At 40.5% G+C, this 27,396-nt stretch overlaps 5 protein-coding genes across 7 annotated transcripts in view; 3 read left to right on the plus strand and 2 right to left on the minus strand.

Annotated features, from left to right (window-relative positions):
• Positions 1-4,635, plus strand: part of LOC126378285 (zinc finger protein 91-like) — a 27,264-nt gene extending 22,629 nt beyond the window's left edge. Inside the window, exons 26-30 of the mRNA XM_050026478.1 lie at positions 390-494; positions 973-1,075; positions 2,241-2,380; positions 4,237-4,314; positions 4,482-4,635. Coding sequence (XP_049882435.1) covers positions 390-494; positions 973-1,075; positions 2,241-2,380; positions 4,237-4,314; positions 4,482-4,586 — 531 coding nt within the window. The 3' untranslated portion in view covers positions 4,587-4,635. The remainder of the gene's footprint in view (positions 1-389; positions 495-972; positions 1,076-2,240; positions 2,381-4,236; positions 4,315-4,481) is intronic.
• A 2,309-nt stretch (positions 4,636-6,944) lies between these two features.
• LOC126378451 (guanine nucleotide-binding protein G(f) subunit alpha) lies at positions 6,945-21,251 on the minus strand. Of its 3 annotated transcripts, none has more exons than XM_050026818.1 (10): positions 21,224-21,251; positions 20,215-20,329; positions 15,836-15,930; positions 14,927-15,095; positions 14,462-14,556; positions 13,408-13,522; positions 12,687-12,773; positions 9,189-9,319; positions 7,292-7,460; positions 6,945-7,181 (listed from the first exon to the last, which is right to left on the minus strand). In XM_050026818.1, the coding sequence occupies exons 2-10, from the start codon at positions 20,311-20,313 to the stop codon at positions 6,984-6,986; spliced, it is 1,158 nt and encodes a 385-aa protein (XP_049882775.1). In that variant the 5' UTR covers positions 20,314-20,329; positions 21,224-21,251; the 3' UTR covers positions 6,945-6,983. The 3 variants fall into 3 exon arrangements, with proteins under 3 accessions (XP_049882775.1, XP_049882773.1, XP_049882774.1); XM_050026816.1 differs by having other exon boundaries at positions 14,459-14,556; XM_050026817.1 differs by lacking the exon at positions 21,224-21,251 and adding an exon at positions 21,027-21,194 and having other exon boundaries at positions 14,459-14,556.
• Positions 21,252-21,720: 469 nt separating this feature from the next.
• LOC126378286 (histone H2B.1-like) lies at positions 21,721-22,107 on the minus strand. Its single transcript, XM_050026479.1, has one exon. It carries the CDS (start codon positions 22,105-22,107, stop codon positions 21,721-21,723), a length of 387 nt encoding a protein of 128 aa, XP_049882436.1.
• Positions 22,108-22,841: 734 nt separating this feature from the next.
• Positions 22,842-23,330, plus strand: LOC126378556 (histone H4). Its single transcript, XM_050026997.1, has one exon. It carries the CDS (start codon positions 22,915-22,917, stop codon positions 23,224-23,226), a length of 312 nt encoding a protein of 103 aa, XP_049882954.1. The 5' UTR covers positions 22,842-22,914; the 3' UTR covers positions 23,227-23,330.
• A 2,237-nt stretch (positions 23,331-25,567) lies between these two features.
• Positions 25,568-26,118, plus strand: LOC126378548 (histone H3-like). The gene has a single exon (XM_050026983.1). The coding sequence runs from the start codon at positions 25,620-25,622 to the stop codon at positions 26,028-26,030; it is 411 nt and encodes a 136-aa protein (XP_049882940.1). The 5' UTR covers positions 25,568-25,619; the 3' UTR covers positions 26,031-26,118.
• Positions 26,119-27,396: the final 1,278 nt, after the last annotated feature.

Raw genomic sequence — 27,396 nt, forward strand, 5'->3', positions numbered from 1 at the left:
TCTCACTTTGAGGTCGCAGGTTCGAATCCAGCACAGGCCTAAACCAATGATTGTCGAGTTTGTTTTCGAATTCATGTTTGGATCATAAATGATTATCACGTGCTCAGCGGTGAAGGAAAACATCGTGAGGAAACCCATATTTCGGAGGTATGTGACCTAACCTGTATTGGGCTGGTTTTTCCTTCGCGGGTTGGAAGGTCAGACAGGCAGTCGCTTCTGTAAAAACCGGACCTGTCAAATCTTCAGGTTAGGTAAGCGGACCCTGTGAAAAACGGGATAATGCTAGGAAGATGATAATGATGATTAACTCAGAATCATGGTCTGAATCATCCCCCTCAGTTATCGTTACGATGTCACTAACACCCTGTATATTTGGTTGAAATCCTCAGGTATCCGGACTGAACCCGAGTCCAGAGGAAGTGATGGAGCGCCTGACAGCAAACAAAATTCCACACGACAAGGTCATTGAGATCACCAAGATGTCCTTTCCAAAGGTGAGGTGTTATTTATGGAAACACTAGCGACCCGCCTCGGCTTTGCTCGGGTGCAATGCTGAGGAAAAAATGAAATTATTTACGACATCGCATTAAAAACATCAAAAATAACAGTATTTCTCCACTATTTAATGGATGTTATTATACACATAAACCTTCCTCTTGAATCACTCTATCTATTAAAAAAACTGCATCAAAATCCGTTGCGTAGTTTTAAAGATTTCAGCGTACATAGGGACAGAAAAAGCGACTTTTTTATACTATGTAGTGATTATGTATATCCGTAAAAATGTATCTTTCCTTCCGAGAAACTGTGAAATACGTACAATACAAGGAACAAAAATAAAATAGCTATCCAAATTTCTAGGTAAGTACATTAAATTCATCTTTTTTGGGGTTATGTCATATGTCGTGGCCAGATCGTAGAATTGATCATTTCATGATATGGTCATATTGTAAAGTATGGTGTATTCCTCAGGGTACGTCGAGCATAATCCCGAATAGCTCTCGTGCCCTGGACATGCTGTCTCATGTGCCCCGGACGCAGGTCGCCGCCAGCCGCAGCAGACCAGAAAGACCTTGTGAGTGACATTCAATAATCTCTCTTCTTCTATCGTGTGGGTTGTGAGGTGGATTATAGACCCCATCAACCCTGGTATCAGGGTTATTATTGAGCCGCCAAAGGCCCCTGACATGGTTCATGTAACGACTACTTACTTACATCAGTAGTAACCGGACCAACGGCTTAACGTGCCTTCCGAAACATGGATCATCTTACTTTCGGACAATCAGGTGATCAGCCTGTAATGTCCTTACATCATCAATTTAAGAGCCACGCTCTTGTCGGTGCAGCATTTTCCATGCTACTTTTTTAGGGAAAAATAGGGCAGTGGTTTCCCTCTTGCCTTCCGCCCCGCAGTACTCGCAGTGCTGTAATGTCCTAACCAACAATAAAATAATGATTTATTTATTTACTTATTCTAGATGTTAGTAACCTTATCTTATATCAGATGCTATGACATGCAAGTCACAGCATCTACGCAGATACGGGCAGTCGAGTCGCGCACCTACCATCGAGAGGGCGGGGTTTCCGCCCAATTGTGATTCAATATTCACATCATCATCTCCTTTGCGTTATCCCGTTTCCTACGTCTGTACTATTCATAGGCGGAGGACAGGAGTCCTAGGGTGGTATTAATAAACTAATCTCAGCTTCGAGACTGCTCTCAAGATGATGTCAATGTGACAGTTCTTATGTAAAAACAGGGACTTGAGCTTGGTCTTGAGGGGAGTTTCAGCTGAGATTAGTTTATTAATGCCACCCCTAGTACGGCTTTGAAATAGACCACTCTGGGCGCCATCCCACTCGCGTCAGACAGACTGCGGGGCGTAAGGCAAGAGGGAAACCACTGCCCTATTTTTCCCTAAAAAGTAGCATGGAGGATGGTACACCGACAAGAGCGTGGCTCTTAAATTAGTGAAGAATAAGAATAAAATAAATTTATTGCCAGTAAGAATTTACATTTGCTATATAAACTAAGTAATTATGAATATTGCGAATACGGGCAAAAGGAAATGGCTCAGTTTGTGCTGCCATGGAGCCATGTTATGGCGCCATCCAGCGCTGGTTACTGGCTGGTTGGCTGGCTGGCTGGTTAGTGATGATGACTGCTTATTCTCACCATCAAATGTGTAATAGGACTTAAACAGCTGGGATATAGCATATGTTACGTTGTTCTATCACAGTTGAGCTGTTCCAACCGGCTCGCCGCGGCCGCGGTATCGCCAAGAACCCTCGCAAGCCGAAGATACTCCAGCGTGGAGACCCTTGCACGCTATCTGACAAGATGTACTCGATCAACAACCTGAATATGACGCGCTCTGAGGTGAGTCCTGCTCCTTGTGTGGTGAGGGCAATGATCGACCTCATCAACTTTTACTAAGATGTTTACTTGAAACTTCCTCCACTCGACTCGGTCTCAGCTGAGGATCTTCTTCTATCGTGTGGGTTGTGAGGTGGAGTACCAACCTCATCAACCCTCAGGTTGTCAGGTTGGCGGGTGTCAGGGTTACTATTGAGCCGCCAAAGGCCCCTGACATGGCTCATGTAATTGCTGTTTAGCAATAAGGCCGCCTATTGTGCTTATGTTTTATTCGTATGTTTATGTCCTTTGTATATGTTGTTGTGCAATAAAGTATTATTGATTGATTATTTGATTGATCGATGTAACGACTACTTACATCAGTAAGTACGTAGTAACCGGGACCAACGGCTTAACGTGCCTTCCGAAACACGGATCATCTTACTTTTTGGGCAATCAGGTGATCAGCCTGTAATGTCCTAACCAAACTAGGAACCACAAAGTAATTTTTGTGATATGTCCCCACCTGGAATCGAATCCAGGACCTCCGGATCGTGAGCTCAACGCTCAACCACTGGACCACGGAGGTGGTAGCTGAGGATTATAGTATTTTAGGTTGACATTTATGTAGGGGGTAGGGGGTAAGGGACTTCGCCGTCTTCAATCAAAACTCATCATCATCACCAGCCCATTAACGTCCCCACTGCTGGGGCACGGGCCTTCCCTATGGATGGATAGGGAGATCGGGCCATAAACCACCACGCGGGCCCAGTGCGGATTGATGGTTATTAACGACTGCTAATGCAACCGGGACCAACGGCTTAACGTGCCTTCCGAAGCACGAAGGAGCTTGAGATGAAAACTTTTTTTTGTGGTCACCCATCCTATCACCGGCCTTTGCGAAAGTTGCTTAACTTCAACAATCGCAGACCGAGCGCGTTTACCGCTGCGCCACCGAGCTCCTCTCAATCAAAACACTCTTATTTAATACGTCTTTTATTAATCACACCCACGCTACACACCTTCACAATTCGCCATCTTATTTATATATATATAAAATAAAAAATAATACAACTTCCGCTTCCTATTTCCGTCACTCTCTCTCTCTCTCATACTTTCTCGCTCCAAACGTTCCTTTTCATGCATCATACCTTTCCATTCCCACATTTACGTCCTCGACTTGAGGACGTTACTTACTGGAGTCGAGCAAATCCATTCTGTCAATATAATAATACGAAATTAATGATGTCATGTCATTGGAAGCACATGGTTGAGGCGACGTCTAAGAATACCGATTTTGAGCTGAGTTCGAGGTCTTCCTTCAGATCGTCCACATCGAAGCAATTGGGCCGTGTACTTGGTTCGAGATAACTTATGAAATACTGATTTACTATATAAAGACAGATATAAAACTAGCGAAAAACATTTGGGGATTAATAGTATAAGTCTGAATCATACCCCTTAGTATTCGTTACGATGTCACTAACACCCTGTATATTCATTTTAATCAAGAAAAACGTAATCTACCCCGATGCCGACCCCGCCGGCGTGTTCGACGATCTCCCTCAATCAGCGCTTATCGCTATCGACCCGCTAGGGTCGATTAATTCTTTCGAATATTTTCCCCTCAGACGACGCGACGCCCTGAGCCGAGGTTCGCGCCCAACTGGGCACTCTCCTCAGGCCTGTTGTCTTAAACGTTGTACCGGGTGAGAGCCTTCAGTGCTCCCCATTTGTCCGGCCAAGTAGTTAATGCCATCTGCAGCAAATCTACAATAAGTCACGTCAAAAAAAAGACGTTTAGTAAAAAGTAACTGATTTGACTAGTTGGGAACTAGCCTATTATTCTTGAAGAATTAATTACCTTTGCAAAATTGCAGGTTCAACAAGGCGATCTGTCATCGGCGCCGCAAGTGGATCCCACTGCCTACCCCGTAGCGCTCAATGTCTCAGGAGAGGTCAGTATAGTATAAATATTACGTGATATGTTTGACAATGAGATTTTGACAATGTCCATATCGGGAATCGAACCCGGACCTTCAAGATCGTGAGCCCAACGATCTGACCACGGAGGACACTTATTTAATCATCATAAACAGCCTGTAAAATGTGTCGGGTATTGTAGGAGCTGCGTGAGCTGAACGTGCAGCTGGTGCTCCGCGACGGCGTGCTGGTGGGGGGCGAGCAGATGGTCACGCTACAGCTCACTGATGAGATGATGATGGAGTAGACACAAGCAGCATGGACATCACGTCGCTAACGACATGCGATTTTAGGGTAAGGGCTGTGGAGGGCTGATTAATTCCGCCCATACAATATAGATGGCGCTTATCGACGCGTGAAACGCACCAAGTATTTCTGCCTATACAACATAGATGACGCTTATCGACGCATGAAACACAATATAGATGGCGCTTATCGATGCGTAAGACGCATAAATTAATTCCGCCCGTACAACATATATGGCGCTTATAGATGCGTGAAACACACTAAATAGTTCTACCCGTACAATATAGATGGCGCTTATCGATGCTTGTAACGCACCAAGTATTTCTGCTCGTACGGTCATGAGCAATATAATATACTCACTTTAGGACTCTGTCGCACTAACATAATATTTGACATTTAGTGAGACTTACAGTTCAATTTGCAATAAAGTTAATGTGACATGGTACCAAAGTGTATACATGTTAATGCTCGTGACCGTACAATATAGATGGCGCTTATAAATGCGTGAAACGCGTTAACGATGTTGTCACAGCGCGACGAATATTATACAATTTGCAACGTAGCATTCGTAACGATATTGTAAATAATTATTTCATACTTCCATAGACACGTTCGGCTTACCCTATACTAAAATTGTCCATTGTTATACTATTTGAGTAAACAAACATATTGTTTTTTGGTTATATTTTTACACTATAAGCCTTTGCACAGCGTTTAACTGCAAAATCATACTGTTATATTTATTTCCTAAAGATCGCAAAGGATAAAACTTATTTTTAATCAAAACTGTCTTTTTCCAACTAGCTGCTTTTCTTTTTCGTAACTCGCCCTTCAGACGGGATACACTCCACGTTGCTGCACATTTTATAGCAATTTATCTCGAATTTTAGGTGGACAGTATGGAGAACTGTCAACATTTAGGAACACTCAATAGTGTTGCCTACATTTGAGCTTGAAGTTTTTATCCTCATTGCATCGCGCCGTGGGGAAAGCCGTTTAATATTAGTGGGGCGTCAGAAGTTGCTGAAGCAGGTTACAATTTTATACCTATTAATTTGTAAGTGTAATTGTCTTTTTATTAATAAATAAATAGTTGTTTAGTTAGACATGTTTAGTTTTGATTTACAAGTTACAACTGACGGATTATGATGTTTTCGATATGATTATTTTTTTACGAGTATAATGCCGTACCTTCCGTGGCGCCATCGAACCTTTGCCCATAGATACAGGTGCACGAAAGGGGAAAGTCATAGCTACTGTAACCTGGAACCTGATAGGGCAGCAGTAACTGTCAGTACTATTCAGAGGCGGCGGACGGGAGTCCTAGTACGGCGTTGAAATAGACTACTCTGGGCGCCATCCCACTCGCGTCAGACAGAGCACTGCGGAAGGCAAGAGGGAAACCACTGCCCTATTTTTCCCTAAAAAAGTAGCATGGAGAATGCTACACCGACAAGAGCGTGGCTCTTGAATTAGTGATTACCTACCGTGGCGTGGCGTTTGGATCCCTTCTTCCACGTGGTCAAACTGGGTAGTCAAACTATTTTGTCCAATAGGAATAATTTCTCCGGATGGTCAAACTTTTTCGGATTTATATTATAAAATAGAACTTAAAATATTGAATACGTTGAATTTCTAAAATACGTGGCTGAAGGAGCCATCGTCCAAATCAAATGGCTAAAAATTATTTTTAACTAAAACATCTGTATTTAAAGTTGTTTAGAAATCCATATATGTATTTTTTCCGGAGTCCATTGTGGTATTTGTGACTTTATCATGTAAAATATTTCTTCATAACTCTCCTGTGTTTTGTCACACATCAATGCGTATACTACTGCCTTTACTTCATCGCTATAAAAGAGTCCATTATCCAAAAAGTTTGCCTATCGCGAGAAATTATTCCTGTTGGATAAATTGGTTTGACTATCCAGTTTGACCACGTGGAAGAAGGGGTTTGGACTTTTTTTTTTAATTTATTTAATAGCAATATAAGACCATTTACAATTTTAAAGACATTCGCCAAACTGAAAGACAGTTTGTTGGCGAAATCATGCACTCATTACTTATTTACTTATATCTATTACAGCAAGTTTTAAACTTAATTCTTAAATGCTACAAATCTACCAACTATTCAATATGTTCATCAAATGACTTCAATAAAAACAGCTTTAATTTAGTTTTAAAGAGTGGCTTACTACAACATTCGTTTTCGAACTCAATACTATTAAATATTCTTGGAACAAGGTATTTTAATATTCTCTCGCCATAATAATTGTTAGCACCTGGCTCTTCAAACATTTTTCTGGAAGTTTTACGGAGTAAAACTAGGACTAGTAGCTCAGGCTGAATAAAACTAAAGTTGATGCTTTAATCGGCGCCATTGTGTATTTCGTTATTGTCAATAGACGCCAATGTTGTTGAGTATGTGCGTGAGGATCATCTGGTGCACGTCTCTGAAGACAGTGCGCACGTTGTCAGTGTCGGTGGCGGTGGTGAAGTGGAAGTAGCATTCGCGAGGGCGGGTCGCCTCCATCACCACGAACCGCTCCGATGAAGCTTTCAGGTTGATGCGTTCGCGCTTTTTCGTTGTCGCCTCCTAGAATGCAAGATAGGATGTTTGATGTTTGGTATAAATCATCTGATCAAGATGTAAAGGCAAAAGTTACACAACCTTCCATATCCTAAAATAATAAAAAATAAACTTACAGCAAAGAGACTCCTTATAAACATCTTAGTTCTCGTGTAGTCGTCTCCTGGCTCCGTGAACCGCTGGTACTCGGGGAAGTAGGGCTCGATGCTGCGGCCGCCAGACACCTTCGCCTCCAACAGGTCTTGTTTGTTTAGGAAGACTATCAGGCCTGCTTCCAGGAGGAATCTGAAGAATAAAAAAAACAAAGAAAATTAAACCGAAAAAAATCTGACTCTGACGGAACTTGAACCCGTAGCTCTTGTCAAGCTGCATCGCGTAATTGGCTACTAGACAGTTTTCGGATAAGTATTTAAAAAATACTCGAGGAGCTCGGTGGCGCAGCGGTAAACGCGCTCGGTCTGCGATTGTTGATGTTAAGCAACTTTCGCAAAGGCCGGTCATAGGATGGGTGACCACAAAAAAAGTTTTCATCTCGAGCTGCTCCGTGCTTCGGAAGGCACGTTAAGCCGTTGGACCCGGCTGCATTAGCAGTCGTTAATAACCACCAATCCGCACTGGGCCCGCGTGGTGGTTTAAGGCCCGATCTCCCTATCCATCCATAGGGAAGGCCCGTGCCCCAGTAGTGGGGACGTTAATGGGCTGGTGATGATGATGATTTTAAAAATACAGACGCTTATTTTATACTTCTTAAAATATTTTATTTTCTCTATATAATAGAAAAAAAAATATTTTTCTTCACTAACTTCAAATTTTGCGCGAAATCGGTTGGTCACGTGACTATTTGCCCAGTGACGTCACATTTCAATAAGCAAAGAAACTAATTAAAACACATAATAACGGGTTCTTACCGCGTTTAAATGGGGATATGAGACTCCCGATATTTCGACACTGTTGCAAGTGCCATGGTCACGGGATGACATCATGTCATCCCGTGACGTGTCGGGAGTCTCATATCCCCATTTAAACGCGGTAAGAACCCGTTATTATGTGTTTTAATTATGATAATAACCGCGTAAACTTAAAACAATGTATAAGCAAAGAAACTGTCAAACAGTATCACTTGAAACTTGACAGATAGTTTGTTTATTTTGTTAAAAGTGACGTCACACGAAGCTCAATCATGGCCGCCCGTGTTTCGGGTTTTGTTACAAAATAAAAAAAAAATATCCCGCTGGCTGGAGGTCGGTTAGAAAACTTTGTATTTCCGTTTTTTTAACGGAACAAATTCTGTTTTCAGCATAATTCAGTAGAACAAATCCAGATCTAATTCTCTGCATCACTCTTTTGTCTCCCAGACAAGGGATCCCGCTGAGTGTAGACACATTCTGCTGACTCTTGTGTTGTTAATGGTCTTTTTTTACCTTTGATGGGTTTGCTCTTGGCCCCAGACTTGCCTGAAGGCATTGACGAGGCCTAAGATGGAGCGAGCCCAGAAGGTGCCTGTTCACTCTAGCCTTGAAATTTTCTCGAAACCGTCTTGAAACCAAAATCAAAGGATAAAGGATGATACCTACCAATAATATTTTTCTGATAAAATCCTTAATTATTGCTTACGAACAGCCTCCGTGGTCTAGTGGTTAGAGCGTTAGGCTCACGATCTGGAGGTCCGGGTTCGATTCCCGATGGGGACATTGTCGAAATCACTTTGTGAGACTGTCCTTTTGGTAAGAACTTTTCAGGCTTGAATCACCTGATTGTCCGAAATAGTAAGATGATTCCGTGCTTCGGAGGGCACGTTAAGCCGTTGGTCCCGGCTATTAGCCGTAAAAACACCTCCACTAACCCGCATTGGAGCAGCGTGGTGGAGTATGCTCCGTACCCCCTCCGGTAGATTGAGGGGAGGCCTGTGCCCAGCAGTGGGACGTATATAGGCAGTTTATGTATGATAATCCTTACATAAACTTACGATATTTGAGTTTTCTGATGAAAAGTATGGGTATTTTCAACATGTACCTGCTTTGCCAGACGTCCTCGAAGAGCGAGAGGGCCTCCCTCAGCCGGTTGGTGGAGTCGTCCTCCCTGAGGGTCTGATCGAAGTCGCTGCACGCCACCAGGAACCAAATTGCGTTTATGCCTTCAAATACCTGAAGGATGAACACCTTTTTTATTATATTTCTCTCTGTTACACATACATACATAAACTCACGCCCGTAATCCCTAATGGGGTGGGCAGAGCCACAAGTAATCAAAGACAACTTGCAGCCACTGTTGTTACAATCAGTCAATAATTATTTATTGCACAAAGACATAAGTAAGGACATGTACAAACGAATAAAATAAGCACAATAGGCGGCCTTATTGCTAAACAGCAATTTCTGCCAGGCAACCTGCCGAACTTTATGTATTGGACAATGTCTTGATGATCTTGTCTCAAGTATTTTTCGTATAAAAGACATAAGTAAGTTTTTAATCTTTAACAAAACGCTTTATAAAAACAATTACAAAAGTGACAAGAGAAGCACAATCGGCGACCTTATTGCTAAATAGCAATTTCTTCCAGGCAACCTTAGGGCCTTCCTTAATCTTTTATGTCTTCAAAATTCATGAAAATTTTAGTGTCTTTTTTTTTTTCAAATTATTTTTTGTTCCATATTCTTGCAACAGAAAATTCCACTTGATATCAACTCAGAATCATGGTCTGAATCATCCGCCTCAGTATTCGTTACGGTGTCACTAAAACCCATATATGTATACCTGTACGGTTACATGTATGTACTTGTACATAGTGTAAGTGACACCGTAACGAATACTGAGGGGGATGATTTAGCTCATGACTCTGAGTTGATATCAAGTGGAATTTTCCGTCGCGTTAGAGAATTGAAAATAATTAAATAAACACAAAAGAAATCTTGAATTTTGCAACAGAAAATTCCACTTGATATCAACTCACAGTCATGGTCTCTCAATCATGCCTCAAAGTTTTCGCTACGATTGTTTTAAGTTTACGCGGTTATTATCATAATTAAAGCACATAATAACGGGTTCTTACCGCGTTTAAATGGGGATATGAGACTCCCGATATTTCGACACTGTTGCAAGTGCCATGATCACGGGACGACTAATGGTCCCCGATACCGACCCCGCCGGCGTGGTCGACGATTTCCCTCATTCAGCGCTTATCGCTATCGACCCACTAGGGGTGTGCGTCAAGCTAGCGGCCTCAAAAAAAAAATGGGCACGAAAAAATAATTTGACCATACCAAAAAATAGTACTCTTATTGAAAAAAATAGTACCTGTTGTAAAAAAATTAGTACCATCACGGTTCCGGATTTATAGCCATGTTTTATTGCACTTGCTAGCTTGACGGTGAGCGAAATTTGGCGAGAGTTAACGACAAGGTCTTTCGCTTTGATTTAAACGCCAAAAAATAGTACCGAAATAGTACTCACCCCCTGCAAAATACCGAAAGTAGTACTTCAACGGTTCCAAAGTTATAAAGGCAGTTCTTTGATCCCGCTAGCTTGACGTTTTGAAAATACCTATTATCTGGGGAACGCTTGCATACTTCAGTATGTAACTAATGTCAATAAACTCGTATGAAATAGTACTCCCTACCATCATAATTTTGATCCGATTCTCTTTGTAGAAATGTTAAAAAATCATCATAACCTATGCCATACATTTGTTGTTGATACAGTCACGTAGACAATTACATAACCTCACAATTTATTCGTAAGTATTGCCATTTTGGAGGTCTACCCTACCATTTCTTTGCACTTCAGTGCTGCTATTACAAAAAAATCCTATTGCATACACCCATATGCACTAATTTTAATAGAAAATGGCTGCATGGGTCTAGTTCTTATCGAAAACAATCTGTGATTTTAATACATCATAATACATTTTTAATCTGCTGTTTTATTTTATAATTTATACCTTCATGTTGAATTTGTTACGGATCGAAGTGTTTGTTAATAAACAATTTGCAGTATTTGTAGAATAACTCAAAGAGTTTCAATAATGATATTACTTTCATCTAACAACCCTGGCACTTCACCAATTTTTACCCAAAAATGGGGAAAAATACTGAAATCTGACAACATTCTTGACCATGTGTAATAATTTTGTTCGCGACTGCACTTGTCTTGATAAATGTATGACATAGGTTATAATGACTTTTTGACATATTTCTACAAAGAGAATCAGGTCCAAATTATGATGGTAGGGAGTACTATTTCATACGAGTTTATTGACATTAGTTACAAACTGAAGTATGCAAGCATTCCCCAGATAATAGGTATTTTCAAAACGTCAAGCTAGCGGGATCAAAGAACTACCTTTATAACTTTGGAACCGTTGAAGTACTACTTTCGGTATTTTGCAGGGGGTGAGTACTATTTCGGTACTATTTTTTGGCGTTTAAATCAAAGCGAAAGACCTTGTCGTTAACTCTCGCCAAATTTCGCTCACCGTCAAGCTAGCAAGTGCAATAAAACATGGCTATAAATCCAGAACCGTGATGGTACTAATTTTTTTACAACAGGTACTATTTTTTTCAATAAGAGTACTATTTTTTGGTATGGTCAAATTATTTTTTCGTGCCCATTTTTTTTTTGAGGCCGCTAGCTTGACGCACACCACTAGGGTCGATTAATTCTTTCAAATATTTTTCCTCTCAGACGACGCCCTGAGCCGAGGTTCGCGCCCAACTGGGCACCCTCAGGCCTGTCGTCTTAAACGTTGTACCGGGTGAGAGCCTTCAGCGCTCCCCATTTGTCCGCCCAAGTAGTTAATGCCATCTGCGGCAAATCTACAATAAGTCACGTCAAAAAAAAAAAAAAAAAAAAGGACGACTAATGAGATTGGAGTGGAGTCTCATATCCCCATTTAAACGCGGTAAGAACCCGTTATTATGTGCTTTCGCTACGATGTCACTAACACGATGTATAAGATATCCATAACTGTATCGTATTCATAATTTCATTTAATATTTTTCCGCGAAATTGAATGTCGAGATTCGTTTCTAAACGTGTAGCGCCATCTAGCGCACTATGAGTCCTACTAATGACAACCGGGAGCCACCCCCCCGCGCCCCTGGAGTGAAGAAAAAAACTATGGACACGCGTGTGCGCGCTCTCTTATAAATAAATAATTTTGTCCTAATTTAATCCGTAAATCCGCTTGTAAGCTAATAAACTAGCCTATTCTACGTGTTATATGAACAATTGGTGATAAAAGTTGATCCTGCATTGGAGTTCACCATCAATTCGAAGCCTCAGCTCGATACGTGCGCCGGCCGGCTGAAGAGGAATTCCATCACCCCGGAGCGGTTTGCTGTGGCAGCCCAGGTAGGACTCATATTCTATATACGCCAGGAACCGAATCTCGACCTCTCGAACCTTTAGATTCCGAAATCAGGCGTGTTCATTAAGAAACGCTTGGTCCCCAGACGTTGGCGAGACCATCACGCGTTTTAAATTTCTCGTCCCGCCACACATAACAGTACATACCTGTATCCATTTCTTCCTCTCCCCCCTTTGCCCGCCCACGTCAAACATCCAAAAATCTTGATAACCCCCGTGCATTGATTTTGGTACCTAGTTAAAAAAAGTTCATCATCATCAAGCTAAGAGCCACGCTCTTGTCGGTGTAGCATTTTCCATTCCAGTCTCAAAAAAAAGTTAATTTTATTTAATTCAATTAATAAAAATGAGGGTAGATTTAAAAATAATATGGCTAGTGCTGTATACTGGAAATCGTGGTAGCCCAGTTGGTAGAACGCTTGCCTCTCACTTTGAGGTCGCAGGTTCGAATCCAGCACAGGCCTAAACCAATGACTGTCGAATTTGTTTTCGAATTCATGTTTGGATCATAAAGGACTAAGCAGGCATCCCTGCCACAATGTTTATATAAGTAGGTATTTTCTGTTTTATTATTATTATTATTTGACACATTAAATAAGTGTTATAGTTATAAAATAAATTACAATTTAATTAATCCATGTAAGTATCTAAAAACAGTTTTCACTAACACAGTTGTCTCGACCATTATAGACGGCGATACAGCTCACCTATCACGTTGGTCCAACAGAAAGCTCGGTGATGTGTGGGTACTTAGTTCGTCTTGTGACGGATGTAGGTACCTCTGACTACCCCAATTGGGATAGTCGTGAGCTATTGTTATGTGTTATGTTATGTATTTTTTTAAATTATCTTTAAATTTAGTTGTTACCTTAACTTTGAACTCAATCTTCTGTATACCAGTCGTCTTCTGACGGCACCTCAAAATATCTGCATCAGACGGAACGTAATCCGTCTTCTCTATCAGGTCTAGTCTGTCCAGGAAACTGAAACACGAAGAAATATCGATGTATGAGAGGTCGTCATCATCAGCCCATTAACGTCCCCACTGCTGAGGCACGGGCCTTCCCTATGGATGGATAGGGAGATAGGGCCTTAAACCACCACGCGGGCCCAGTGCGGATTGGTGGTTATTAACGACTGCTAATGCAGCCGGGACCAACGGCTTAACGTGCCTTCCGAAGCACGGAGGAGCTCGAGATGAAAACTTTCTTTTTTGTGGTCACCCATCCTATGACCGGCATTTGCGAAAGTTCAATAATCGCAGACCGAGCGCGTTTACCACTGCGCCATCGAGCTCCTCATAATGACGTAATGAGAGGTATTTACATCTATCCACCAATTTTTCGTCAATCACGACTTCATTCAAACAAAAATCGACCTTTATTTCACTGTACTGTGATCGTTATGTCTATGTGTGATGCTGATTGGCGGAATACCGTGGAAATACCACGGTAAAACCAAGATCACCCATAGACATAATTATTGACGACGAAGAGTGTGATAACATGCACAATGTCAAATATGATGTTCCATCCTTCTTTAAGTTTTTACCACGCACTCCCCCGTGTTGCCAGTTCGGCGCCTAATCGCGCACTGAGGTAAAGTACTGTCAACGTCGCTATTAAACAGTAACTTTGCGTCCCACTTTTTGAGCGCGGTAGTAGTAAATCTATGGATGTGATGGTATAACTTCCACCACTATCGACCCACGTCGATTAATTCTTTCAAATATTTTTCCTCTCAGACGACGACCTGAGCCGAGGTTCGCACCCAACTGGGCACCCTCAGGCCTGTTGTCTTAAACGTTGTACCGGGTGAGAGCCTTCAGCGCTCCCCATTTGTCCGGAATATAATAAGTAGAATGCCATCTGCGGCAAATCGACAATAAGTCGCAAATCGAAAATGATGGTATAACTTACTACCCAGCACTGTCAATCAGCTGGTACTCATTGGATCGTCTGAAACACTCCCGCACGCCGCCATCGCGCCACAGAGCACGAACGTAGTCGAAATAATCCTGAATAAGTAGAACAAAATCAAATCGAATCATTTATTCGCATCCGGAGGCCCCGGGTTCGAATCCCGTCGGGGCCATATCACAAAAATCACTATGTGATCCCTAGTTTGGCTAGGACGTTACATGCTGATCACTCGATTGTCCGAAATTAAGATGATCCGAGCTTCGGAAGGCACGTTTAGCCGTTGCTCCCGGTTAATACATACTGATGTAAGTATGTAGTCGTTACATGAGCCATGTTAGGGGCCTATGGCGGCTCAATAATAACCCTGACACCAGCTTTGATGAGTCGCGTCAAAAAAAAAACTGGGCTGTCAACGTGTGAAAAAACGCCCTCTGGGCACGTCATACCGTCAAGCACACCACTTACCTCATTGTATTCTGGAGGCCCATCAGGTCCACATTTGAGTATGAACTGCTGGGCTTGGACATTCTTCGGGTTCTGTAAGCCAATGCTGAGTCGTGCCATGTGACGAACTATGTCGTAAATGGATTCATGTATGTTATGTTTTATCACTTTTGCTTTATCGGATCTTTCACTGGAAAACAAATCATCATATCCCTAGCGTCGTCCCGTTTTTTACAGGGTCCGTTTACCTAACCTGAAGATTTGACAAGTCAGGTTTTTTACAGAAGCGACTGCCTGTCTGACCTACCAACCCGCGAAGGGAAAACCAGCCCAATACAAGTCAGGTCACATACCTCTGAAAATGCACTTCTCGGGAACGTGGGTTTCCTCACGATGTTTTCCTTCACCGCTGAGCACGTGACAATCATTTATGATCTAAACACGAATTCGAAAACAAATTCGACAATCGTTGGTTTAGGCCTGTGCTGGATTTTTGCTCCAGTGGTTGAGCGTAGGACTCGCGATCCGGACATATCACAAAAATCACTTTGTGATCCGTAGTTTGGTTAGGACATTACAGGCTGATCACCTGATTGTCCGAAAGTAAGACGATCCGTGCTACGGATGGCACGTTAAGCCGTTGGTCTCGGTTCCCATGTCAGGGGCTTTTGGCGGTTCAATAGTAACCCTGACACCAGGGTTGATGAGGTTGGTAATGCACCTCACAACCCGTACGATAGAAGAAGATTATTATTATAATATAACATCACGCCTGTATTGCTGAGGGGGTAGGCAGAGGTTAATATTATGCAACTATAGTCCTCGCCAGCAGTGTTGTAAGTGAATTCAAAATCAAAGGTTGAATTCAAAGGTTTAGAGCCCAAACCAGTTTGGGCCCTATACTTCCGGGTTGTTCCGTTGTTATTTTACCTTGGCGAGAATCCTTGCACGTGTAATATCTTCATCTGCTTTATGATAGTTGTCTTCCCGCTTTCGCCAGTGCCGAGAAGTAATAGTTTTATAGCCTGAAAACAAAATAGAATAGCTTTACAACAAACACTTCGGTTTCCACTAACTACTCGCTGTAAACAAGCCAACAGCTAGTATAGCGGGTAGTACTCAATGCACTCGGGGTTTTTATAGTAAAACTACCGACGTACACTTTAAACTTGTAAAACTTGTAATGTACCCTCATTGGTTTTAAAAAAAGTGTTGCTGTTGCAGTTTCTTGTCATTTCTTCTCCTCAGCCATAACACCTTGCGAAATGACGTAAATTCAAAAATGTTGCATTGACCTTCAATAAGTTTATCCATGATATTTACGTTGAATAAATGATTCTGATTTCTTTACACAATAACCGTTACTATGTTATTAATGTTATGTTGTTATGTTTGCTATGTTGGAAAAATATTTGAAAGAATTAATCGACCCTAGCGGGGCAGGGAAATCGTCGACCACGCCGGCGGGGTCGACGTTTCTTTCAAATATTTTTCCTCTCAGACGACGCCCTGAGCCGAGGTTCGCGCCCGACTGGGTACCCTCAGGCCTGTTGTCTTAAACGTTGTACCGGGTGAGAGCCCTCAGCGCTCCCCATTTGTCCGGCCAAGTAGTTAATGCGATCTGCGGCAAATCTACAATAAGTCACATCAAAAAAGAAGTTACGATGTCACTAACGATCTGTATGAAATGTAATCTAAATCTAAAAATATAAAAGAAGAAACTGACTGACTGACATATCAACACACAGCCTAAACAGCTAAACGTAGGCACTTGAAATTAGGAAGGGACGTAGCTTAGGTACCGTACAGTTGCACTAAGAAAGGAATTCCCGGAATTCCCACGGGAACGGGAATTAGTGGGAAAATCCTTTTGTATGAAAAATCTACACCACTTAAGTTAGACGCTTGAAATTTGGCACGCAGGTACCTTAGTAAACTTAAAGCTTAGTTGCAACAGGATATTGCAAAATTCCCACTGAAACGGGAGTTAGCGGGAAAAAACATTTGTATGAAAAAAATCGAAACCGCGTAAGATAGATGTGTTCAATCTAGCACGCATGCATACCTTAGTAAATATAAAGGCTGTATTTTGAAAAATGGGAGTTAGCGGGAAAAAAAATTGTATGAAAAAATATAAACTGCATAAGTTAGTAAGTTATATTTGCTACCCCATTTGCGAGAACCAATTTAGGGCTTCAGTCTCCTTTGGTCCGGATTTGTTCTGAGTATAATTCATTTTCAAATAGTATCACTGATTTAGACTTATTTCATGATAATTTTTACAATTTTATAAGTAAGCTTAATAAGCATTTTCTAAATGACGGGGCCATTAATCATCACTGATGATTAAATGTGAACCACACATATGACAGCTAACTGATAGGAATGTAGATAAATTGTTGGATTTATAGGCATATTCAGGGATATGGCTGTTGTATGGGTGGTCCATATTAATATAATTTTCTAATTGTTTTCTTTTTTGTTCCTTTTTCTTTTGTTAGAAATTAAGACAATTATATTATGTAAGTTAGGTACGCCGTAACTGTGATTTACATCAGATCTCTATATATATAATTAGAGTTAATTAGTATAATGAATAAATCGTCGCTGGAAATTTCAATTGCTGTAAGGGACATTTGGCCAAATTTTTTTTATTGCATTATTCGATAGAGCTTGTTTTTCTCCATCGATTGATACATTTGAAATACCAATAGCTCTCATATTTTTTATTTTATTAACGATTGAATTTTCTGATATTTTTGAATAAAACGGCGTAAAGGACCCAAGATTTTGAAAGTATGACGTATATCACAATTTTTTTTTTACTTAAGTGATGTAAGGGTCTTGATTTATAAAAAAGTTATTTAAATTATGACAATGTCTTTTACGACACTAAAGCTAACATGAAATTATAACAAATAATATTGATATAGGGACGTAAGTAACTGTGGTTATTTATTTTGTCATTTATGTCTACACGTATTAACACGACGTAACTAGCAATGAGTCCGCTGTCTTAAAAATCTTGTAGTTTTATATTTACCATACAACCTAAACTGGTATACTAATTATTATTCTTTCATTTAGAAATAAACAAAGCTAGAACTTCGCTTAAGACCTTATTACACTACTCAACTCTTTCGCCGTACATTTTATGCCTACGCCCACGTGTACGTGCACCGAATCCCCTCCACACCCTTTTTTTGACGTGACTTATGTTGATTTGCCGCAGATGGCATTAACTACTTGGCCGGAAAAATGGCGAGCGCTGAAGGCTCTCACCCGGTACAACGTTTAAGAGAACAGGTCTGAGGGTGCCCAGTTGGGCGCGAACCTCGGCTCAGGGCTGAGGTCAGGTCTGAGAGGAAAAATATTTGAAGAAATTAATCGACTCTAGTGGGTCGATAGCGATTAAGCGCTGCTTGAGGGAAGTCGTCGACCACGCCGGTGGGGTCGGTATCGGGGTCCTGAAGTGTTTGGAGTCGCGAGCTGATTGGCTGCCTCTATGGCCAGAGTAATCGTGTCGTCGGGATCGTATATTACGTCCTTCGGACGCCGATACTTTTCAGTACCGTCCCTAAGCTGGATGTATTCAGAAGCCGCAACTACCAAAGGATTTGGGTGGTGCGGAGCAGAATCGAAAAAAGTTTTGAAGCTAATTTGAGCCATTCGGCAATGGTTGGCAGACTTAGGTCAATGTGCAGATTTTCATTTCGAAGGAACTACGGAGCTCCCGTGGCTTTCCGCATGAAACGATTTTGTATTACCTGTAGGCAGTGGATTTGAGAGGGTCTCGCGTTAGCAAAAACTACCCCTGCATAGGTCATGATCGGAAGGATGCAATTTACTACGCTTGTTAAGGAGACAATGAAGACGGCCCATTACACACGCGGCGCGATCGCGCAACTTTAGATATGGGCCTTGAAAGGAAGACGTCTATCTAAGACTACGCCGAGATGTTTGACTTGCTCCTCCCAAGGGATCGGCTTGCCAAACATCTTGATGACTTTAAGTTAACGGCGTGCCCGTGGCGTGTTATAATAGCCCTTTGAAAAGTACACCGCTGCACTTTTTTCCGGTTTTACCTCGATTCTTCATTTGCGAAACCACTTGCCCAAGGCCGCGCGTTGGAGAATTCCGGTCATCATAAATCGACCACGGCACGAAGAATAGATGGCTGTATCATCCGCAAATAAAGCTAGTTCGGTCTTAGGGGATTTGGGAATGTCACTAGTATACCATGAAACTAGTAAAGGAGAGGACGGAGCCTTGTGGCCCTCCCTACCCGTACCCGCTCGCGGGTTCGCGACCCACGGTAATGGCTCGGCTCCTCAGTTGCGTTCACAGTGGTTGTGTTCAAGCGCCATCAGAGTAGGACACGTTTTGTTTAGAATTCAAATCGAAGTGGCGATACTTTTTAATGATGCCGAAAGCTAAAAAGAAAAATGTGTCTGTGAAGTGCGATTCTGTCAATTCTGTTGTATGTTGTTCTCAATCTGATAACCTAAGACTATAGGTAATTTACCTGCATTTCAACAAAACTAGATACAATAAGTTTAAAATGACACAAATGTTTAATAAGTATGTGTTTTTTAATTTGCCTATTATTAAAAATCGGCAAACATATTCAAGCACATGGTGTTTAGATGTCTCAAAGTAAAATTCAACTATAATTTCAATAAATATAAGTGATATTAACCAATTGTTGTGAATTTTTACAGACCTTCACTTCAATATTTTACCAAAATATTTAAAAAACTGACCTTTACAACCCAAAAATACACAAAATATTAAAAAATCTGACTTTTACAACCCAAAAATGCAAAAAAAATTTTTTACCTAATAGTTGTAAGGGAAGTTTTTTAAATAACACAAGGGCGTAAGGGTTAGTAACTTTCTTATTTTGCTAGTTATTAAAGTAATTCTATTTTTAAGTGGTAGACAAGAAAATTCTAAGAATTATGGTATTTAACGTCTTTCAATACGTTTAGAATGATGAAAGTTATGAGACTTTAAGTATCAAGAAATGTTTTTTGTTTCTCCTGAAAACCTGTCATTTGTCCCTTACGTCAATTGAAATTTCCAGCGACGAAATGTAAACCATGTGGCAGTACTAATTAAATAAATAAATAAATAAATAAGTTAGATGCTTGAAATTTGATATGCACTCCCACACACACAAAGATCTCTCTTTTATCACACGCCACGCGGACGAAGTCGCGGGCAAAAGCTTTTTTTTTTTTGACATGACTTATTGTAGATTTGCCGCAGATGGCATTAACTTGTATGTAATGTAAGTGGATGCTCACATCATTATAAGTTTTGATCCACTGTTTGATCTCTCGGTCTATCTGCTTCGAATTCTCCTCATATTCATCCTCTCCTCGAAAGCAGTTGAACATTCCCATTCCGTTGAAATGTTTACTGAAATAATTCGTTACACATGTGTGGGTTAAAAATGCCACTTTGAAGCTGGAGGGGACTGGCTACGATCCCCACAAAAATGTAGATGGTCCCGTTTAAATAACGTGATATGTTAAAGTAATCAATTATCAGTTAGTCCGGGTTCGATTCCCGATGGGGACATTGTCGAAATCACTTTGTGAGACTGTCCTTTGTTTGGTAAGGACTTTTCAGGCTTGAATCACCTGATTGTCCGAAAAAGTAAGCTGATTCCGTGATTCGGAGGGCACGTTAAGCCGTTGGTCCCGGCTATTAGTCGTAAAAACACCTCCACCAACCCGCATTGGAGCAGCGTGGTGGAGTATGCTCCATACCCCCTCCGGTTGATTGAGGGGAGGTCTGTGCCTAGCAGTGGGACGTGTATAGGCTATTTATGTTATGTACTATGTTTTTAAATTATTTTCAGTTCCATACTTTTGCGACGGAAAATTCCACTTGGTATCAACTCGGAATCATCCCTCAAAGTTTTCGTTAACACCCTGTATATTGTTAGGGACATTACAGGCTGATCACAAAGTGCTTTTTGTGATTTGCCCCACCGAGATTCGAATAATTCGTAAACGGCCTCCGTGGTGCAGTGGTTGAGCGTTGTGCTCACGATCCGGAGGTCCCGGGTTCGAATTCCGATGGGGAGGTTTAGATTATTAATCGACCTTACCTTTATAATGTATCACTTTGTTTATAACTTCTGTAAAATGTCACTTTTCACTCTATAACCTACAGACATTTACTTGAGAATTATAATTATATATCTTCTTAGTATTAGTATATAGGAATTAACTTATTGACGCGTTTGATTTTAATTGAAAATGTACGTTAAAGCAATTAAATAATAAAAATCAGTGCTTGGTTTACCTTTAATCGCTTCGCAATCAGTTTTATCAATGATAAATTGTTATCTAAAGGCCAATATTGTAATATTACGTCGATAATGATAATAAAATGCATGTCGAGAGATAAGGTGCAAAGATTTGATTTGATTTTATTAGTCAGAAACGATTATAGGTACTTAAGTATATATTTTTTTAGATTTACCGCCTCTGGTGCAGTGGTTGAGCGTTGGGCTCACGATCCGGAGGTACAAAGTTCGAACCCCGGAGGGGACAGCACAAAAATCACCCTTTGGTTGGGATTGCAAGCTTGAGATTCTGATTTCTACAATGTCCTAATCCGGAATCGAACGTTCTCGCCACTCAAACCACGGAGGTTATTTAACAAAAATATCGATGTTTCAGTTTGAAACTTAAAACCATTTTCGGCCCTCAAAAGGGCCATGTAGTTTTTCTAATAAAATTACAATTATTATAATTATTTATTTACAAATCTTAAATCTTAAGTCTTCGTGGTCAAAATCAAACTTCATTCTCTTGGCTATTGTGGTACATCGTCACTGCTTTCAAGGCGTCCATATTTGCGTGTTTCGCTAGTTCACCTGGTACCAAAAGTTTGATAGCAGATTGGATTTCCCGGCTACTCAATGTATTCCGTTTCGAATGCGCTACGAGCCTGCCCGCTTCTGAAGCTATCTTCTCCAACATGTCATAGACAAAATTATTCATTATCAACATTGATTTCCTTGATATTCCAATCTTATTCTGTGTTACTTGTCTTAATAACTTGTATAGGTAAATGGAGAAGTTGGTAAACGTCTTCTTTTTCATCTTCTTTGATTTTGAAATCGGTTTTTCGATAGGCTTCTCCATAGATTTCAATGGCTTTTTAGGAACTTTCGGCGCCATTTTGAATGTCTTTGGTCGTTTTGTTCTAAGCTGTAGATTGTTTTAAAGCTTGGTAGGTTATGAGAGGTACTTATAGGTTTTTTAAGTACGCAACTAGCGGGGGTTCGGTGAAGATAATTTATTTTTTCTCGTGTACGTTGCTAGGTAGCTTTTCAAACTTACCGTCAATTTTTTTTTTATTTTGCTCGGAATCTAAACTAATGAATTCGACTTCGTGAGAAGGTGTAGGTATATTATACACCTCTGCCTACCCCTTCCGGTATACAGGCGTGATGCCAATACATACTCGTAAGTATTTTGAACATAATAATTAACAAACATAAATAAACAACTTGCAATATTAGATATTTGGGTGGATATTGAGCTATTGAGTCAAAAATATATATTAAAAAAAAGAAAGACACTTTTCATGTGTATTTTTTTGAATTAATTACTTTATAATAAAAAATATAACATAACATAACATAACAAATACTTTATTGCACAAACAGGAAAAAACAAAATACAAAACAAAAGAGAAATAGATATATTCATTTACGGACAACAATAGACCCAAAATACTGTTGGTTTACATAATAAAATTATAATAAGGTAGTATTTATTGTAACGAGGGAAAAACTTTAGGTTTACTAATACTTTTATCGAAAACAAGTCCAATTAGCAAAATAATATTTTTAGCCGAAGGTATCTCAACTACCTTCAATAAAAAAAATTAAGTTATATAAAACGAGCACACATAATTCCGCGCGCACTCTCACTCTGCACTTTGCACTATAAAGAACCTTTTTGGAAAAAAATAACGTCAAAATGACAGGCCGTGGAAAAGGCGGGAAAGGACTCGGGAAAGGGGGCGCTAAGCGTCACAGAAAAGTACTTCGAGACAACATCCAAGGTATTACCAAGCCAGCAATAAGAAGATTAGCAAGAAGAGGAGGCGTGAAGAGGATTTCTGGCTTGATATACGAAGAAACAAGAGGCGTTTTGAAAGTTTTCTTGGAAAATGTTATCCGCGATGCTGTAACCTACACAGAACACGCGAAACGAAAAACTGTTACGGCAATGGATGTTGTTTACGCCTTAAAAAGACAAGGCAGAACGCTATACGGCTTTGGTGGGTAAATTAAAAAAAATGTGAGAGAAAAAAATAATGGAAATATTGTTGATTTTGGGTTTTCGAAAATTTAAATAGCATAGGTTTTGACATGGCCCTTTTCAGGGCCGAACAGTTTTTAAGTTTCATGGTTGAACATCGATACTAACATACTTAACATAACAAATTCCCCTGTTTCTCCCAGGGTCCGCTTACCTAACCTGAAGATTTGACAGGTCCGGTTTTTTACAGAAGCTACTGCCTGTCTGACCTACCAACCCGAAGGGAAAACCAGCCCAAAGGTTAGGTCACATACGATGTTTTCATTCACCGCTGAGCACGTGATAATCATTTATGATCCAAACATGAATTCGAAATTAAGCCTGCGCTGGATTCGAACCTGCGACCTCAAAAGTAAGAGGCAAGCGTTCTACCAACTGGGCTACCACGGCTCTTAACATAACAAATACTCAATCTTATCTTATTTAGCCTATACGATCCCACGGCAAAGGCCTCCCCTTGATTTTTCCACTCCTCTCGACTTTGCGCGATCTCCGGCTAATCCTTGCGATAAGCATTGAGGTCGTCACACCATCTTTTACGCGGTCTGCCTCGACTTCTAAGCCCGCCCTGAGGTATCCAGTGAGTACAAATACTCAAAATCAAATTAAAAAAATGTTTATTCGGCCAATATTTAAGATCTGTAAAGTCAAGTAGGTAGCTAGAGTATGCATATACCGCGGGCATAGATTAAGGAATTCAGACTTATTTTAGTCTTCAATCGTATGAGGCACGTCGTTAAGCCGTTGGTCCCCGTTACTACTTACTGATGTAAGTAAGTGGTCATTACATGAGCCATGTCAGGGGCCTTTGGCGGCTCAATAGTAACCCTGACACCAGGGTTGATGAGGCTGGTACTCCACCTTACAACCCTCACGATAGAAGAAGATCGTATGAGCCTCTGACGTCACACACGTCAATATATGTAGTGTCTGTGTAAAACGAGGTGTTTTGTATGAAGTGTCCGGGCTGTGACAATAGGGGTTCTCTATTTTTACGCATATTTTTTTATGTAATAATTTACCATGGCATAATGTTACTTGTCCTATTATTAGTTACGCATAGTATTAATTTGTCATAACTTTTTAAGCATAATTTTGAAACTCATAACTACCATAAGCATAATAATTAATAACAATAATGACATATAAGCATAAGTATTATAAGCATAAAAACTATACTCCGAATAAGAAAAGTTTTGGCACAACTTTGAACATTTCCAAAACTTACTTTTTCCTTGGCTGCATTTGGTTCATGATTGTGACTTTTTATATTTTTTGACTCTATTTCATGCTGTTGGTGATCATTCAGTATACTTTTCGTGTGTAAGATAAACATGCTGGCGGTGTAGGGGTGGCCCAAGGGCCACCCCCGCCGCACCCTAACCTACTACTGTTATGCCTTGTAAAAATTATGACAAAACACTATTATTTTAAAAAAGAATTATGGATACCTATTTATATGCGAATCAAATTTATACCAACAAATATTAGTCTAAAAATAAGTTATACCTAACAAACCAGTATTCTTAGATGTTATTATGGAAAAGTACTATTATGCTTAAAAACGTTATGCGAAAAGGATTATGATAATTAAAATTATGACAAAACCATTTATGCATTTTAAGAGAATCCCGACAATAGGCCATCAATCAGTTCATCAGCCAGTGCTAAAACAACACAGATTAAAGAATAATAGCAACATAACATACGCTCACAACTATATCTCAATTGGGGTAGTCAGAGGTACACCCGTTGCAAGATGAACTAAGCACTCACACCTCACAGAGATTTCTGTTAGACCAACGAATAATACACCAAAAAAACTTTGACACTTATTTTATAGAGGTACGATAAAAAATAATTAAAAAAAAAATTCAAAATTCAAAAATATTTATTATTCAAAATTGGCTTACAAAGTCAGCGCTTTTTGAACGTCAAAAAATTAAATTACATATTATGTAACTAGCTGTAAAACTACTACCACATCGGAATCTGTAACGCTGAGGGAAAGACGTGGCCAGAAAACCTCCCAGCACAGGGCCCTACTCCTACTGTTTCATGTTTTCCTTTCTTTTCTTTTTTTTTTAAATCCACTTTGTATTACATAATTTATAGACTTAAATACAATGGTATTCCAATTACAGTCGGTGGAAGGAAAGTGAAAAATAAAGAGTTTATGTGACTTTATCACAGAAACAGTGTTTTATGAGCTCCCTGAAAAAAACTACCCTCATTTCCTAATCATAAAAATAAAATTCCACAAGTTGGTAGGGGGTTTGCTATAAAAGCGACAGACTCAATAATCATTCGGATAATAAAAATAACAATACAACACAACAGTATCTTTGACAAGTCACAAAATGGCGCGAACAAAACAAACAGCTAGAAAATCTACCGGAGGTAAAGCGCCAAGGAAACAGCTAGCGACGAAAGCGGCTAGAAAAAGCGCACCGGCCACTGGTGGCGTGAAAAAACCGCACCGTTACCGCCCGGGAACAGTCGCTCTGCGAGAAATTCGAAGATACCAAAAGAGCACTGAATTGCTAATAAGAAAACTCCCGTTTCAACGGCTAGTGAGGGAGATAGCCCAAGATTACAAGGCGGATTTAAGGTTTCAAAGTTCAGCGGTAATGGCGCTTCAGGAGGCCAGTGAAGCGTACTTAGTAGGTCTTTTTGAGGACACTAACTTGTGCGCTATTCACGCCAAAAGGGTGACCATAATGCCTAAGGATATCCAACTCGCAAGGCGCGTTAGGGGCGAACGAGCGTAATTAGAATTCTACAGCGCGCGATGCAGCTTTGTGAAGAATTATTTATTTGATGATTAAAGTTAATGACAAAGCCCTTTTCAGGGCTGCAGATACGAGTTTCGGGTTTAACATCGTTATGACATGACTTATAAACCGTGGTCCCTCGAATCCAGCACAGGCTTAAATCATGATTGTCGAATATGTTTTCGAATTCATGTTTGGATCATAAATGATTATCGTGCGCAGCGGTGAAGGAAAACATCGTGAGGAAACCCACATTCCCGAGATGCATTTTCGGAGCTATGTCACCTAACCTGTATTGGGCTGGTTTTCCCTTTTTGGATTGGAAGGTCAGACAGGCAGTCGCTTCTGTAAAAAACCGGACCTGACAAATCTTCAGGCGGACTGTCCGTGAGCGCGACTAACGCGAACACTCGCGTTTTTACATACACATACATAAACTCACGCCTACTTCCCACCGGGGTAAGCAGAGACTCGCGTTTTTATTTTATCTATTTCAAGTCAGTATTGTAGATATGCCGTATGACATTTGGCCGGGCAAATGGCGCTTAGGGCTCTCAGCCTGTACAAAAATTTAAGATAACATGTTTTAGGGTGTCCGGTTGGGCGCGATTCTCGGCGCGGATAAGCGCTGAATGAGGGCAAACGTTGACCACACCGGCGGGGTCGAACTCAGATCACAGCATAATATCGATTACCTTCGAAACTTAAGAAATATTTGTAGCCCTGAAAAGGACTTCGTCAGACCATTACTGGCCGTCGTCAAATAAATATTTTTTTATCCAAATAATATCACACTTCCATACTTTTTCGTTTTCTTCTTTTCCTTCTCAATTTAATCGGATTCTTGGCTGGTTTTCATTGTTTTTTTCGGTAGCAACTGTGGTTGTATCAGTGGAAGAACACCTCCTTGAGAAATCGTAACACCAGTGAGCATTCTACTCAATTCGTCATCATTTTTGATTGCCAGAAGTATGTGTCGGGGATGGACTCTTGTCTTCTTGTTATCTGAAGCCGCTGTGGCAGCTAGATCCAGGATTTCAGCCGATAGGTACTCCAAGGCCGCCGCTAAGTACACTGCCGCCCCGCTGCCGACGCGAGGCGCGAAGTTGCCATTGCGCAGAAACGTATGAATCCTTGCTACGGGAAAGGACAATCCAGCTCTTATAGATTTGGACTTTTTCTTCGATATTTTAGAACTTATTTTCGACATTTTGTTGCTTTGAAACAGATAGTTTGTAATTAAACAGGGTAGTTTGTAATATAACATGCAAAAAATTGACATAAGTTGTTGGTTAAGTAGTTTTTTAGGCACACAACTAGTGGGTGTCGCATTCATTGAAATACGAACAGAGACGAATAGCAA

This window comes from Pectinophora gossypiella, chromosome 26 (genome assembly GCF_024362695.1).
Source record: "Pectinophora gossypiella chromosome 26, ilPecGoss1.1, whole genome shotgun sequence".
NCBI lineage: Eukaryota > Metazoa > Arthropoda > Insecta > Lepidoptera > Gelechiidae > Pectinophora > Pectinophora gossypiella.